This window comes from Delphinapterus leucas, chromosome 1, assembly GCF_059928025.1.
Source record: "Delphinapterus leucas isolate spDelLeu-1000000601 "Yukka" chromosome 1, BTC_Dleu_Yukka2, whole genome shotgun sequence".
Lineage (NCBI taxonomy): Eukaryota > Metazoa > Chordata > Mammalia > Artiodactyla > Monodontidae > Delphinapterus > Delphinapterus leucas.
The window spans coordinates 168,469,914-168,487,466 of record NC_143129.1 but is presented as its reverse complement, the minus strand read 5'-3'; the positions used below and the strand labels follow the sequence as shown (position 1 = coordinate 168,487,466).

The following is a 17,553-nucleotide window of genomic DNA, read 5'->3' as shown; positions in this document are numbered from 1 at the left end:
CAATGTTCCTGCAGGCAATTTACAACTTTGCCTTAGCCATCACTTTCTGCTTGCACAGAACCTCAAGGTCACCCAGAGGTGAGAGATTAGGGCCTTCTTAAGCCTTTCCCTGAGCCCATAAATGCATGTGTCCTTCTAGGCATCCAAGAATATGTCAGCTTTTCAAAGCCCCTTATAGACGTCTCATTCCTGAACATTCAAATTTTTTGGTCAGTGTCCTGTTAGCCCAAACTGGTATCATCACTGCCTTAGGCAGTTGGGATGTTAAACAGTTGCCACTGATTATTTTTGAAAAATGTGCTAAGGATAAGGTTGTTCACACACAACAAGCTCTGAGTCAGCTCAAAGTAACTCTGAGAATGGAACTTCTTGGTGCTAATCAGATCAGATAGTAACAGTTCTCTGGGGATGGGGTTTTTGGGGAGCTCCAAATTTGTTCTGCCCCCTCCAGTGGTTTCTAGGCTGCTGGTTTTAATAACTAATGTTGTGAGGCTCTTGGTTTTCAAGGCTGCCAGAAAGCTAGGGGAGGAGAGGGAGATGGGAATCAGGCAAGTTAAAATGCCATAAAACTCACTGTACTTACCAAGATTCAGGCATTTTCTTTTTTTTTTTTTAATTATAGTAAAATATACATAATATAAAGTTTACCATTTTAACATTTTTTAAGGGTACAGTTCAGTGCCATTAAATACATTCACATTGTTGTGCAGCTGTTACTACCATCCATTTACAGAACTTTTTCATCTTCCCAAACTAAAACTCTACCCATTAAACAACTCCTCCCCCTACCCCTGGCAACCGCCATCCAACTCTCTACTCTGTATGGGTACTTCATGGAAGTGCAGTCATACAATATTTATCCTTTTGTGTCTGGCTTATTTCAGTTAGCATAATCATCCATGTTGTAGTATATGTCGGAATTTCATTCCTTATTAAGGCTGAATAATACATACCACATTTTATTTACCTATTCACCCACTGATGAATATTTGGATTGTTTCCACCTTTTGGCTATTGTCAATAATGCTGCTGTGAACATAGGTGTACAAATACCTGTTTGATTTCCTGCTTTCAATTCTTTGGGGTATATACCCAGGGGTAGACTTGATGAATCATGTGGTAATTGTTTTTAATTTAAAAATTTTTTGAGGAAGTACCATTCTGTTTTCCCAGCAGCTGCATCATTTTATATTCCCACCACTAATGCACAAGTGTTCTAATTTCTCCACATCCTCCTAACACTTGTTATTTTCTGTTTTTAATTTGGATAATGTCAAGTTTATCTATTTTTTTCTTTTGGTGTCATAACTAAGAAACCATTGCCTAATCCAAGGTCATAAATTTATGCCTATGTTTTCTTTTAAGAGCTTTCTAGTTTTAGCTCCTACATTTAGGTCTTTTATCTATTTTGAGTTAGTTTTTTCAAAGTACCTTTTAAATTAAATTAAATTTTATTTACTTTATTTTTTGGCCACACCGTGCAGCATGTGGGATCTTAGTTCCCTGACCAGGGATCAAACCCATGCCCCCTGCAGTGGAAGTGTGGAGTCTTAACCACTGGACCACCAGGGAAGTCCTATCTTGAGTTAATTTTTCTATTTTCTATTTCATTAATTTCCACTCTAATCCTTATTATTTTCTTCCTTTTGATTTATTTTGTTTTTCTTCTATTATCTTACAGTAAACTATTGTGTTGTTGATTTCAGATCTTTCTTCTTTTTTAATGTAGTATTTACAGCTATAAATTTCCCTCTAAGCACTGCTTTAGCTGCATCCCGTAAGTTTTGGTATTTTGCATCATTTTCATTCGTCTCATCTACTTCTTTATATATGTTGAGAGAGTAGCTGGAGGGCCTCTCTTCCTGGGGAATACTTAGAAGAGGAAGATTAATACTTTCTCTCCTGCTGCTGCAACTGTTGGTCTCAGGGTTACAACTAATAATTGTTACCTCTTTCCACTCTCCATTTCAGATTCCCCTTGCCCTCAGCTACCATCTCTGCCAGTCTCAATGGCTTTACTTAGTGGTATGACCCAAACCCTCATTCCTGAGGGATCTGAACCACTGGTTACCATGCTTTTCTCAGGTTAGAGTTTCCAACTTGTCTGTTTACTGTACTGTCAGAATTGGGAAAGAGAATACCAGTAGGCACCAAAGTAGATCATCTGAATTTTAAATATATTATCATTGTGGTGTGGAATAGCAACCCTCTTTCTGATAATGAGGATTAGTTACCCCTACCAGGATGATAGTTCCTCTTCTTGCCTGATGATCCCTGGATACAAGGACTCCACAATGCCCAGGTGACAGCTGTAGCTTATAGCCTCTTGGGACTCTTGTCTCCTGTGGAAGTGTTCCTTTTTTGGTGACCAAGATCTTTAACTCTGCAGAACCCAGAGTTGCAGAGATAGGAAACAAAAATTCCCCAGGTGGGTCTTTGGGATTGATAATAAACAGGGTATGCTATTTCTACCCACCCACCCCCACCCCATTTCTCACATCCATGTATTTCTCCTGTTTTGAAGACCACTAGCATATAAAGGTCTTTGATTTGATGTATATATTACACCCTGGAAGATGGTACTCTTTTGTCATAAAATACGTCATTGAGTTGGTGCTTCAGCTGTGCCTTCATCAGGCCATTCCAGTGCTCTTTTAGGGTAGCAGCTTCTAGGTGTTGTTGTATATATGCCACCAGTAGATCCCATGGTCCTAGGCCCTCTCTTGCACTTACTTTACTACAGAGTGGGTCCCTTGTCATGAAATGATGTTATGTAGGATGATGCTTACTGGTAGATTAAACATTTCCTTAACTCTCATGTACTGTTCACTGTAGCCCTGAGGGCAGGAAAGGCAAATGTACAGCCAGAATATGTCCCTATTTCCTTCTTTTTTTAATTAATTAATTAATTAATTTGGCTGCTCCAGGTCTTAGTTACAGCATGCAGGATCTTTGTTGCAGCATGAGGGATCTAGTTCCCTGACCAGGGATCAAACCCGGGCCATCTGCATTGGGAGCATGGAGCCTTAACAGCTGGACCACCAGGGAAGTCACCCTGTTTCTTTCAGAATAACTTGTTCACCTTTTCAGGGTGGAAGGGGCCAAATACAGTCAACTTGCCATCCAAAGGCTGGTAGGTTTCCTTGAAAGATGTCATACTGGAAGCTTTGTGTTTGTCTCTGTTGCTGGCCATTCGGGCTCTTGGTGGCATCAGTAGCTAGAGCATACTTGCTAAGTAGGACTTCATACTGTTGTCTATGCATAGAGTATATCTCTGCCACATGACCACCTTCTTTCAGGTGCTCATTTTTCTAGCACTGGGGAGGCCATGACAAAAGATGGCTGATGTAAACTGGTTGAGTCATTGTCTATTTGGTTGTTTTGTGCTTTTTTCATGGTAGATGTTCTCTGATGACTGTTAACATGTGATATGAAGATCTTCAAATTCTTCTTGTCTATTCTTGTATCCTCCCACGTGCCTCTACCTTAAGACCTCCTTCCCCTAATTTTCTTTTTTTTTCCCTCTAATTTTCTAATCGTTCTCCTTTTATGCCCCCTGACCAGCACATCAGGACATTTACCTGTGAGTCCACATATATTTTAACCTCAAACCAATTCTTTGTCTGCACAAAGCAGACAGTCTGCCCAAAGCTCTGCCCATTGGGCACTGTCCTTCAGTGCCACCCCTGAGTGAGGCTGTGGTGCAACCACTGTCCATTTTTGACTTGGACCCAGTTAACAGCCATCTGTGAAGAAGGTGAGGGTTTTTCCTTTTGTCAGCTGGCTGTGAGGGCCCCCCAGTATGGCCAAAGGTATATGCTAATGAAGGGGCACTTTGCAACAATGGTAGATGATATGAGGGTTTGGGCTATCTGCTCATGCTCGTGACTTCTGGTCCTACTTGTGCTAGATACTGGATGTATCACCTTCATCTTAATGCTGAATTATTGCTGGGTCCACCCAACCCTATGACTTGGTATGTCTCATAGAACCTAGGTCATGGTGCGTGATTCTGGATAAATGGTCACTTGGTGTCACATCATCAGGTGTTCTATATCTGCTAGGACCCAGTAGCATGCCAGGAGTTGTTTTGCAAAAGGCATACAATTTTCCACTGAAAATGGAATGGCCTTGCTCCAGATCCCAGGGGTCTGCATAGTGATTCTCCCACTGGGGCTTGCCATAATACCATAGCATTTGCCAGATTGTTTGCCTCAACATCCAGACCTGCAGAGTCCTTTACTGTTCTGGAAACTGGTAACTTTTTGTGTCACCTGAAATAAAAGCCAGAGCAGTATTCTTGGGTGTCATGCTTCCCTCTTAATGGTGGGAGGTGCAAGATGCAGTTGGTTACTTGGATGCCTTTACTTGAATGGCATGTTTTATCAAGCCCCTGACTACTGGGCCTATAAAAATTTTACTGATGAATGGGTGCCTGAATCTCTGTAGCATTTATCTTTCACCCTCTGGAGTCCATGTGTTCCGTCAAGGCCTTCAGTGTGCTATCCACCTCCTGTTCATCTGGCCCAATTAGCATGATGTTATTAATATAGTAGGTCAGTGTGATATTCTACAAGAAGTCTGTATTATCATAGGACTGTATTACATGAGACAGTGGCAAAATTGACATGGTCCTGTAAAAGTATGCTATAATCCATTCCATGTGAATGTGAATTGTTTCTGATCCTACTTTCTTGAAGGGATAAGAAAGAGAAAAAGAACTTATTCCTTCGATCTTTGACAGTGTACTCTGCTCCTGGGGCTGTGTTGATTGGCTCTAGCAAACATACCACATCTGGCATGGCAGCTGCAGTTGTGGCTACTATTAGATTGAGTTTGTGGTAATCTACCTTCCTCTAGGATTTATCTGGTTTCTGCCGGGACCACACTGGTGAATCCTGCCTCCTCTGGGGGTGTAGCACTAATTTCTGCCATCTCCCCTCTCTTTCCCCCAGAATACAATATTGTTTTCTTTTGTGTTTATTATCTTGGAAGGTGGGATGGGGCACCCACCTTTAGAGGCTTCCTTCCACTTTGCCTTCCCCAGTATAACTCCTATCCCATAGGCCAAGGACTCACTAACTTCCAGGTATGTCTATTTCAATTATACATTCAGGGTCCAGGGAAGTGACCACCAGGATGGTTCACACACCCAGTGGGCCCATCGTGAACTGGATCTTGGCCAGGGCTCAGTTTATTTCCTGGTCCTCATAAGTCCATGATTATACTTCCAGACTCCAGGTGTCAATGTCAACCTGTCCTTAAAATGTTAGCATTCCCGTTTACACAGTTTACAGTTACCTGAGTAAATGACCGTAGACAGAGCTGACTACATAATTTGCATGCTGAATACACCTGGATTGAGAGTGGGCAAGAAAAATCGCCCACCAAAAGTACGTGGCACTCCTAGCCCAGGCAGGGAAAGGATGGCCAGCTGGGACCAGAGGGAGTGGCCAAGAGGCCACTCCTGGGAAGACAGGAAGAGGTGGACTGTGTGTGAGCTGAGGCTTCAAGCCCCCAGCACATGCTTCATTTTTCCCCTCAGATTTCACTTATGGAGCAGAAATTCATAGATAAAATGATTAAGAATTTTAAGACAGTGACTGCAGAGCATTAAACTTCAAGTGCAGGGACCTTCTGAGTATGGAGTCCATAAGACCTATAGTACATGGGTCTCTTAGGCCATAGGTTTCTCAGGGAATTGTTATACTTGCTTTGGTGTTGCAGGTTCTTTTCTCTTGGGTACCTGGCCTCCTTCAGTCAAAGGGGTCAGGATCTGAAACTGGCTCAGGTTCAGACACTGGGCATGGATTCTGATATTTTTTTATTGAGGGGACTGACCTCAGCATCCAGATCTTCCATCCCTGATTTCTTTTGATGTTACAGATAGAGAAGTGCTGTTATTAGCTGCTTGTCTATTTTGCTTCACAAATACACCATGCTTTATTAACTATCTCTACAAATCTGTGAGTCGGATTCCTTTGACTGCCACTCTGACTTTGCTGATCTTTATAGTAAGTGTCTCCATCTGGCTTCAATCATTAAGTACCATGGCCTGGTCTCCTTTGTTTTAGGGTCCTGTCATCACCGTTGCTATCAGTGGCATTAGGTTTTTTTTTGTTTTATAAATCTTTTTCTTTTTTTGGTTGTGTTGGGTCTTCATTGCTGCGTGCGGGCTTTCTCCAGTTGCGGCGAGCGGGGGCTGCTCTTTGTTACGGTACACTGGCTTCTCATTGCAGTGGCTTCTCTTGTTGTGGAGCATGGGCTCTAGGTGCGTGGGCTTCAGTAGTTGTGGCACGCAGGCTCAGTAGTTGTGGCTCGGGGGCTACAGAGCACAGGCTCAGTAGCTGTGGCGCATGGGCTTAGATGCTCTGTGGCATGTGGGATCTTCCCAGACTGGGGATCAAAGCTGTGTCCCCTGCATTGGCAGGCGGATTCTTAATCACTGCACCACCAGGGAAGTCCCAGTGGCATTAGTTTTATAACAAATTCTCTATGGAGAACAGCTTTTAAACTTCTTAATGATGCCGGTGCCCCTCTCACCAGCACATTCCTTATAGTATCCTCCCAGCCATTTCAAGGAACATAATACTTTTTTCTGACCACTTCAGCAAGCCAACTTCACTAAGTGAGCCTTTTAATCCCTTCCTCCCCTGTCTGCCACTGCAGTTTTGTCATTGCTACTTATCATGGACCATGACTTTTCCAGCTTTTAGGAACCATCCTAGTGATAAGTTCATACCATATTCTGAGGTTTTTGCCAGGGTGTTAAATCCTGTATCTTCGGAGAGTGATCAATAACTTTATGTTCTGGTTCTGATGTTCAAGCACCCTCAGAATTCACATTTGCTCTCACTTAGCCCCTGCCAGTACATACTGGCTAAGTCTTGCAGCTCCCTTGGGTTATAATTCCTTTGTGATCTTATCAGGCACAAAATATCTGGGCTGGGTTATGCCCTGACCTACTACAAGTTAGGAGGCATGGAGGTGGCAGATCCTGAGGGGACATTGTTTACTGAGCAGGGTGGGGAGGCCTCTGCATTATCTTCAAGTGCGGTAAGAGTGCTAGCTCTTACAGAGATGGTGAGCCACTTTTGCAGTTTCAAGGGCACTGTCGCATTCAAGATATTGGAGGGGCATCAACTCAGTTGTCTTCATCTCATGTATTAGGGTCTCATTCTTTCCCAGTCAGGGACCTGACGTGGCATAGCATACCTCCCTTGGCTGAGAGTTAACCCTCCTTGGTGCTCGGCTACTCTGTTGATTAACTCTTGGGCCTGGTCTCCAGCTTTTTCTCTCCTGCTGCCACAGAAAAGAGCCTCTTTATAAATTACCAGGAGGCCCTGGGGTGTTCATATTTGACTTTCTTTTTTTAAATTACTTATTGTTGCTTGCTTACTTATTTATTTAGGCTGCGCCACACAGCTTGTGGGATTTTAGTTCCCAACCAGGGATTGAACCCCGGCCCTTGCCAGTGAAAGCATGGAGTCCTGACCGCTGGACTGCCAGGGAATTCCCCATATTTGACTTTGAGTTGATTGTTAATCACTCTTAGCTTTTTGTTATCTTCTTCTAGAGCATCAGTTTAGTAATAGCCATTCAATTCCATTGTCATTATAGTTATTTCCCCCTTACTCTTCAAGTGCCTCATCAATCCAATCAACTAGATCATTCTGTCCATAGATAGATCATCATTATTCACCACTAGTGAAAGTTTAAGAATTGTACCAGCACCTTGTGCCAGGGATTATCGGGTTACCTACCACCACCAGTGGGGTCCTCAGTGCCATCTAGTCTGTGAGCGATTCAACTCCAAAACCCCTTCACAGTCCTAATTTTCTCAGATCACTGCCAGCCCCCACTGTTGGTAGGTTATATTCTCTGAAAAGCAGACTCTGAATTGGAGTTTAGTATTCAAATTGTTAACTAAGGAGTGCCCTTGGGATCAAAACTATGAAAGAGATAAAAAAGCAAGATTGGGCAGATTCGATCCTTGTTTTGATTAAGGGTGAGGGAGGTTGAATATCTATACTTATTCGACTTTTTTCAAAATTTTTTTGTTTTATTTTAATACTTGAGCATTTTTAACTTACTGAACTACTTTCTACTTTCCTCAGGCAAAACCAATTCCTTCATTCTATGATATCCTCATGTGCTTTCCCAGATGTTTATGTGAGTTTTGTGAGTTTTGTTTGTTTGGGGTTTTTTTGCATAAAAATTTGGCTTTTTGCTGCTCTCTCTCCTTCCCTCCCTTCTTCCCTCTCCCCTTCCCCACCCCTCCCTTTTTCCCTTTGTCCCCCCTCCCTAAAAAATAAAAAAAAATTTTTTTAACTTGCTTTTTTCCTTACACTCCAGTAAATTCAAGATGGAGATTGGAAAGGGAACTTATATCTGTACCTCAACCCCCTTAAAATAAATCCCGGTTGGCAATGTTCTCACTTAATAAGTTGTACATTTCTATAATGTTCTAGTTTTAAACTATGATCAGTGTTACTGAATTGGGTTTATATTTTAAGAAATATAAAAGGTGATGGATTTTATATTTTAAGTATATCATTTACTTTTTTCTCTTTTTAGAAACTATATACCACCTCCCTAAACTGGTTAATAGTGGCATGGAAGATCCATTTGGTGAGTATCACCTACATTTTTCTTAGTAAATAATATTTGTGTTTTATCCTTACCTCCATTAAAGCTTTGAGAATAAATTGATTTTTTTCATGCTTAGTGTGCTAAGCTCTCTAGTTTATCAGTTCTCAAACTTTTTGGCCTCAGGATCCCTTTATACTCTGAAGTATAATTGAGGGCCCCAAAGAGCTTTGTTTGTATGATTTATATCTATTGATATTTACTATATTACAAATTAAAATAGACATTTAAAAATATTAATTCATTTCAAAATAACATTAATAAACCCATTATATGTTATATAAATAAAATTTTTTAATGAAAAATAACTCCCCAAATAAAAAAGAGTAACAAGAAGAGTGGCATTGTTTTACATTTTGCAAATCTCTTTAATGTCTGGTTTAATAGAAGACAGCTGGATTCACATATCTGCTTCTGCATTTAATCTGTTTTGTTATCACATACCCTGTAGACTCTGGAGAATTGACTGATTGGAGCTAATGAGAGTGAAAAGGGAAATAACACTTTTGGAATATAAAAAGTAATTCTGACATTGCTATGCGTCATCTCTAGTAGTTCCTAGACCACACTTTGAGACCTAATGCTCTAGAATGTTAGTTACTTCAAATACAGCAAAGAACCAGTTGGCAAGTTAGAATAATAAGTTTTAAATTCTGTAACAACATGGTTAAGGGAGTATAAATCTAGATACACAAAGGTTTTGTATCTACCTTTTTGACTAAAAAGTCAGTCACTGTGTATTGAACTCTGTTTTCCTATTGACTGCAATTTCAAAGAGAGATACGGTCTGAGATAGTTAGTAGGCCACTTTGAACACTTGTGCCTTGGGGTGTTTATTGAAGCTTTTTGAAAACTATTGATGTTTCTTTAGTATCCGTAGAGTTATATCCGTGCTTTAAAAAGTTTCTCTGTAGGAGAGAAATGGTATTTCTACCATGTTTTAAAATTCTCTAAAATGAGACATCTTAGCTGCTTTCCAGGCTTTTATTTTATTTTTTATCATTGTGTTCTGAATCCACAGCATTTTATTTATTTATTTATTTATTTTTGGCTGCGTTGGGTCTTCGTTGCTGTGCACAGGCTTTCTCTAGTTGCGGCGAGTGGGGGCTAGTTGCAGTGCATAGGCTTCTTATTGCGGTGGCTTCTCTTTTTGCGGAGCACAGGCTCTAGGCACGTGGGCTTCAGTAGTCATGGTGCACGGGCTTAGTTGCTCCGCGGCATGTGGGATCTTCCCAGGCCAGGGATTGAACCCGTGTCCCCTGCATTGGCAGGCGGATTCCTCACCACTGCACCACCAGGGAAGTCCCCAGGCTTTTAAACTATTAAGCTACTCACCTTGCCTACATGTTATTGGAAATACTTTTTAAAATTTTTCCTGTGGTCATCTAGAAAGCCCTTTGGGGGAAAACTTCACAATTCCAGTGTCATTGCCGTACAGCTTCATTAGAATTGTTGAACCACAGCTGAAACAAGCCTTCTATTATTTTTTAGTTCCCCCCGATACCATTTAGAATTTTAAAAGTAAAGGTGGTGTGTAAAAACTTAAGGAGCCTTTCCATTATCTTAAGTTGCAGGAAACTTTGTAGTTTTTTAGGTTTAACACGTTGTATATCCTTAAATTTACATTAATCACTATGCTAATGAGTATGTAAAACATTCTTGTACATTGATGCATATTGTACCTCCCACAATTAAAAGCGTGACAGCCAAAAAAAAAAAAAAACCCACATATTATATACACTTGGAAGACTAGTTAGGACGTACTTCCCACTTTATATGCATCAGCAAAAAAAAAAGCAACCAGAGAAAGTTTTCCTTGTTTAACCTCATTATGCTAGAGGCAGGTTTTGTTTTTGTTTTTGTTTTTTTAAAGGATAGGTACTTTTATTTATTTATTATTATTATTTTTTTGGCTGCGTTGGGTCTTCATTGCTGCGCGCGGGCTTTCTCTAGTTGTGGTGAGCAGGGTGGCTACTCTTTGTTGCAGTGCGCTGGGCTTCTCATTGTGGTGGCTTCTCTTGTGGAGCAAGGGCTCCAGGCACGCAGGCTTCAGTAGTTGTGGTGCATGGGCTTAGTTGCTCCGCGGCATGTGGGATCTTCCCGGACCAGGGATCAAAGTCGTGTCCCCTGCATTGGTGGGTGGATTCTTAACCACCGCGCCACCATGGAAGTCCCAAGAGGCAGGTTTGCTTTTTTTTTTTTTGCGGTACGCGGGCCTCTCACAGTTGTGGCCTCTCCCGTTGCGGAGCACAGGCTCCGGACGCGCAGGCTCAGCAGCCATGGCTCACGGGCCCAGCCGCTCCGCGGCATGTGGGGTCTTCCCAGACTGGGGCACGAACCCGTGTCCCCTGTATCGGCAGGCGGACTCTCAACCACTGCGCCACCAGGGAAGCCCAAGAGGCAGGTTTTGATTCGAGCATTTTGTGCTTCTTCACCAAATGGGGAAAAGTCTGAATCTCATTTTATAGCAGTGTAACTTGAAGTAGTAGTGTAAAAAAGGTTCCAAATTTACATTCTACTCACACACAGTTACTGTAGATGACTGAAATTAGGCTCTTTGGGCACCTGGTACAAGTAAGTAATCAGATAGCTCAGATTAATAGCTTGTTGTCTTGCTTTGAAAAGACTGTTGTTGAAAACCTTGCCAGATCAGAATTTCTCCTCTGATTTTAGTGACCCTAAATGGCTTCTTTAGGAGTTCGGCTTTTTTCACCCTGTAGTGTACATTGCATCTAGCTCATCAGTGAAATCCTTATTTTGAACACTAGAGGGCAGTCAGTACTTTATTCATAAATTTGCAGTTTCTTTACAAATTAATTCTTAAGGGCGTTATTTATGAACAATTTGGTGAATCGAGTTGATATAGTTGCCTGGTGACAAATCCTAAAGAACATGTTCATATGATAAACTAGCGTAACGTACGACAACTCCAAAGGCTTTTATGGGAAACATTTTTTTTTTCTGCTGAGTGACCTCATTACCTCACCTAACTTAAACATAACTTAAATGGAATTTAATCTAATTAATTAAACTTATTAAGCTAATTAAATTCAACTTAAATATAATTTAAATTTACTAGAGAATACCAAAGGGAAAGTTGCTATGGAAGTTATAGTTGGCTAGTAGTCAGTTGAAATATAAATTAATATGTGCTTTTGATCACTAATATGAGAAAAGGTTTGTCTTCTGTGCTAGTGAGAGGATTTTTTCCTCTTATACTTTTATTTATTTATTATTTTTGGCTGCATTGGGTCTTTGTTGCTGTGCGCGGGCTTTCTCTAGTTGCTGTGAGCGGGGGCTGCTCTTTGTTGCGGTGCGCAGGCTTCTCATTGCGGTAGCTTCTCTTGTTGCGGAGCACGGGCTCTAGGTGCGCGGGCTTCAGTAGTTGCAGCACGGCGGGTTCAGTAGTTGTGCTCTTGGGCTCTAGAGCGCAGGCTCAGTAGTTGTGGCGCACAGGCTTAGTTGCTCCGCGGCATGTGGGATCTTACCAGACCAGGGCTCGAACTTGTGTCCTCTACACTGGCAGGCGGATTCTTAACCACTGCGCCACTAGGGAAGCCCTTATACTTTATTTTTATTTTTTTAATTTAATTTGGTTATATTCCCTGTGTTGTACAATATATCCTTGTAGCTTATTTTATGCATAATAGTTTGTAGGGTTTTTTTTTTAATTGTTCACAAAACATACATATGATAAGAATCTGGTTTATTGAGTTATGGTCCACTCAGTGCCATTTGAAAAGGAAAAGAATTCTGAATGTAAAATGAATTTGTTTCTAAGAAGATGGAGCCCCTGGAAGATGGTTGATAATTTTGTTACAGTTAGGTTAACTAACAGTTATGTAGATACATTGGAAAAGAATTATTTGTTGCATTCTGAAACTTAAAGTGAGAGATTTTTACCCATCACATTCTAGTGGGACAGACCTAAGGCCTCTAGGACCTTTCTTACATGGACAGATGTTTACACATTTTATTATATAATATTCTGAAATCACATTGTTAATGCCACCACTGATCTCACCAGAAAAGTCTTTAAATATTGGGAAGTTGGCAGGCTCACTCTAGTGGATATGTTTTCCAAAATTAGAATTTTCTCTTGAAAGCTTGACATATATCACTGGCAACAAGTACTGTCAGTTTTATTTGTAGTGACAGGCTCCATTCATTTTTGAGAAAATATCTGTGAAATATCTAAGCTTGAACAAAATAGTTTGTCATTCAGTCTTTCCAGTAAAAGCGGTACTTCATGAAACTGGCCAGTTCAGCTTGCAACTCAATTACACAGGTGCCTTTCCTGAAGGTAACCATTGTACTTACCATTTCATCATGCAAAATAGTAAAAAGACACATAGAGGGCTTGAGATTCATTAAAACTAATAATAGTGTTTACGGCTTTATCAGGGATATTCTTAAATTGGCATTATTATTTTTAACTGGAATTATGTAGTGGTGAAGATTATGCGTCCTACTACAGTTTGGTGCTACTGCCTTGATATGTGTGAAGGTGCCAGCAGTTTTGCTCACCATTGCTTTTGTACCCTTAGTACCAGTGTCAACATGGTGAAAAAGGCAACTAATTCTTTAGTATTATTAAGTATATCATTGTACCTCTTGGGTCCTGAAAGGATCTTGGGGGATACCCAGACATCAGTGGACCATACCTGCTTCAGTTTCCTAATTTTCAGAGTCTCTTCTGTGGAAGTCATGGACAGAGTCAAGACTTAGTCCTGGAAATTGTTTTGGGCAGGGCTTCAATCTTGGACACTTGGCAGAAGTATGGTCAGAGAGAGTGAGCTGCTCTGTGGTCTCTCCTAAGTTGATCACGACCTACCTGAAGCTTTTAGGAATAAGTTAAAGAACACTTCTGTGGGTGAAATGAGTGTTCTGAGCTCATTAGGCAGCTCAGTATTTTGAGAAGAAATTCACCAGCATTTAGTCAAGATGAGCTCACCTGGGCACTATCTTCTTATCTTTAAAAAGAGAGTAAATGGCAGCAGAGATCTTGGTGACAATAGCCTTCAGTATGTCTCTTGAGTCACACTGCTCCAATATGGACAGGTGTCTTCCTGTGTGTGGTACACAGCTGTCATCCTGGGGTATTCTTATTCACCTGGGAACTCTGCTTCTCTCCTGTGTTGGCTCTTTTGTTTCCTAAATCCCATGTCTTCTGCTTGCTTTCTTTTTTTTTTTTTAACATTTATTTATTTATTTATTTATTTATTTATTTATTTATGGCTCCGTCAGGTCTTATTTGTGGCGCTTGGGCTTAGTTGCCCCACAGCATGTGGGATCTTAGTTCCCTGACCAGGGACAGACCTGTGTCCCCTGCTTTGGAAGGTGGATTCCTAACCACTGGACCACCAGGGAACTCCCTCTTCTTCTTTCTTGATTGCCAATAGCTGCTTGATGATGGACTCCTGAAATAGTTCTCTAATTTTCATATCTTTTTTTCTTTAGCTCTACCTCCTGAAAGATTTCTTCATCTTTATATTCTATTAAATTTTTCTTTTCAGGCTTCCCTGGTGGCGCGGTGGCTGAGAGTCCGCCTGCCCATGCAGGGGCCACGGGTTCATGCCCCGGTCTGGGAAGATCCCACATGCCGCAGAGTGGCTGGGCCTGTGAGCCATGGCCGCTGAGCCTGCGCGTCCAGAGCCTGAGCTCCGCAATGGGAGAGGCCACAACAGTGAGAGGCCCGCGTACGGCAAAAAAAAAAAAAAAAAAAATTTCTTTTCTCCTATTATGTTTTATAATTTCTAGGAATTCTTTTTTTTTTTAGATTTCTTTTTTGATGTGGACCATTTTTAAAGTCTTTATTGAATTTGTTACAATATTGCTTCTGCTTTATGTTTTGGTTTTTTAGCCTCAAGGCCACTTGTGATCTTAGCTCCCTGACCAGGGATCGAACCGACACCCCCTGCATTGGAAGGTGAAGTCTTAACCACTGGACCGCCAGGGAAGTCCCTAGGAGGTCTTTTTTATTCTCTGAATATTTCTTTCATAATATTCTTTATTGTTTCAACAGATTTACTTTGCCCTGCATAGGCTCTTTTCCCCCAAAGTTGTTTTCCTTTGTTTGTTTTGATCTCTCTTATGTAAGAGTTTTCCTCTGAAGTCTAGTAATAATTAGCTGTCTGCTTGTGATTAAGAGTGGTGAGCTTTAAATTAGAAGCTTTAAATGCATAGGCTGGTTGCCTTTGGGCCTTACTATAGTGTGAGCTTCTTGTCCCTATTGTTGAGGAACATGTCTGTTATCAGTATCAGGGTTCAAGGGGCGGAGTCTTCTCATCACTGGGGTAAAGGGTGATGAAGACTGGGAGGGTTGCTGCATTCAGTATTCATTATGTTCACTCAATTCCCCTCAGTTTTTCATGCTCTGTTCCCACCGTCAACCGCCTTTTGAGTCCCCCAGTCCAGAGACCATTTGTTTTATCCCTTCCAGAAAACAGGCCTCCAGAATTCTGCCAGGGTTGGTATGGGACAGACATTCAAGGTCATGGAGTGGGGAAGGTGGTAAAGGAATCAAACAGCTTTTACCCTGATTCTCCTTATTTTATTCCCTTTCCTTTCAAAGGGACCTGGTAGAATACAGTGAAAGTGTTCATTGTTAATTTATATTGGTATAAGCTACTAGTTTTCTTTTTTAAAGTAAGGGCTACACTGTACATAAGTGCTGGGGGAAGACAGGGTCCAGAGAAAATACGTATACATTTTAAGCTACTGTGATGCTTCATACCCCGCTACTTTTAAAAATGGCTTATTCCTGCTTCTGCTTTCTTCCTCCCTTCTCAAATGTTTATGGGTTAACAGCCATTCTCTCTGTAGCACACCCAGGAAAAGGGACTGAAACCCTGGCATATGAAACTTCTTCTAAAAGGTTTTTTGGGGTAGGAGAGGATCTGTATATACTAAATTGCCTTCTCAAAATGTTTTAAATTTTCTAACAACTTCATTAAGTTTCTATATACCCTCCCTTCCACAGAAGAGAGCACAGTTTGTTGAAAAAAAAATTTTTGGTTGTGTTTGATGAAATAATTATTTAATGAGATAGATTGTTGGTGTGAAGCCTGAATTTCAAGCTAGGTGCAAAGGCTTTATTCATATGCATGGTATTCTGGGAACAGATTAAACAGATTAAACAAGGTAATATCACCTTTAGATTAGAATTTGTATCACATAGGAAATATGAGAATCAGTTTGTTGAAGTGGAAAACAGAAACCATATCCTAAACAAATAAAGTCAATTGTTTTCTTCCTATTCTGAATCTGAATTTATAAATCATTATTATGTTTTAAAGGGGGTTTTCCTAACCTTTCAAGGACATTTGTTAAGGAACCATGCTCAAGACTAATGCATTTCACTTAAGTTCACGGGAAAATTTTTTGTGATGTTATCATGTTATTAGTACTTGAAGCTCAAAATATGCTAATAACACAGCCCTTCCCTCCCTTCTCTTTAAGAGTGAAGGCAAAATATGAACTTAATTAGTTTTGAGATTCTTAAGGTGTAGGAGATAAATTCCTCTGGAATTAAACAATGCCAAAAATGATGTTACTTCTATTTTTCTCCCTGTGGTGTTCAATAGAAATTTAATATAGCATTATTATATGTATATTAAATCTCTTCTGTCACCTTATTTCCTGTTAAGAGTATAACTTATGAAGGGCAAGATCTTTTTACTGTTACATCCTACTGCTCAATAGTAGGCAATATTTGTATGTATTTCTTACAGTGGTTTTAAATTTTCTGCATAAGATAGAATTAACAATCTTAAGGGAAATAGAGTGCATAGAACACCAGTTTATAGTAGAACACTATGAACTTTAATAACACAGATGCTCTATAATTATTTTTTTCTGTCAATAGAAAAAGATGAGCCATCTTTGTAGTCATGCAAGCCTGAAAAGTAGTGACGCTGACATTCTGGACCATCTTCCATATCGTCTCACCACTTTTCATCACTTCTGATTGCTACTTACTCCCTAGAAAATCATAGAAAGTATGATAGGTGGACTAAATGTGTAGATGATTTGCCATCTGAATTTATTTCTGCATACTGAGCCCTTCATCAGTGTGTCTTGGACAGGGATTTCCCTGGTGGTCCAGTGGTTAAGACTCACGCTCCCAATGCAGGGGGCTGGGGTTCAGGCCCTGGTCAGGGAACTAGATCCTGCACGCATGCCGCAACTAAGAGTCCGCATGCCGCAACTAAGACCCAGCACAGCCAAAATAAATAAATATATATATATTTTTTTTAATGTGTCTTGGACACTACATAGGCAATGATTATAAGAATGAAAATTAAAAGGGAGGGATAGTGGGAATTCCCTGGTGGTCCAGTGGTTAGGACTCTGAGCTTTTGCTACCATAGGCCTGAGTTCAATCCCTGGTCAGGGAACTAAGTAAGATACCCACTAGCTGCGCAGCACGGAAAAAAAATAAAAAAAATAAAAAAAGGAAGGATAGAAGGTTTTCACTTATCATTTTGTATCTTCCCGTGTGGTTTGCGTTTTCATCTATATACATATATTACTTTTGGTTTTTTAAATGTGAAAGAGGATTTTATCTGGATTGTAGGGTTATGGGTGTTTTAGTTCCTTCTTTGTATTCCTCAGTGTCAAATATTAAAATAATGTAAAATTATTTCTTAAAAGAGGTAAGAGAATAAAAGGGTATTGTTAAAGGGTATTAAAGACTATCATGGTCATTCTACATTCACAGCTTACCTGCTACACCTAAAATTACCACTTTACATCTCTACTTAATAATGTGTCCTTTTAAATATATATATGTTTTATTCTTCCTATGAACTGTCAGTAGATTCAGCCTACCCTACCAAACTCCATCATAGTTGACTTGTTCCTCATCCATTCATTTGTTCACTAAACACTAAGCAAAATCAA

The 17,553-nt window shown here is 40.4% G+C and overlaps 1 protein-coding gene across 1 annotated transcript in view; it reads left to right on the top strand.

Annotated features, from left to right (window-relative positions):
* Positions 1 to 17,553, top strand: part of PHACTR4 (phosphatase and actin regulator 4) — a 127,506-nt gene that overhangs the window by 33,549 nt on the left and 76,404 nt on the right. The window contains exon 2 of the mRNA XM_022551735.2: positions 8,578 to 8,631. Coding sequence (XP_022407443.1) covers positions 8,616 to 8,631 — 16 coding nt within the window. The 5' untranslated portion in view covers positions 8,578 to 8,615. The remainder of the gene's footprint in view (positions 1 to 8,577; positions 8,632 to 17,553) is intronic.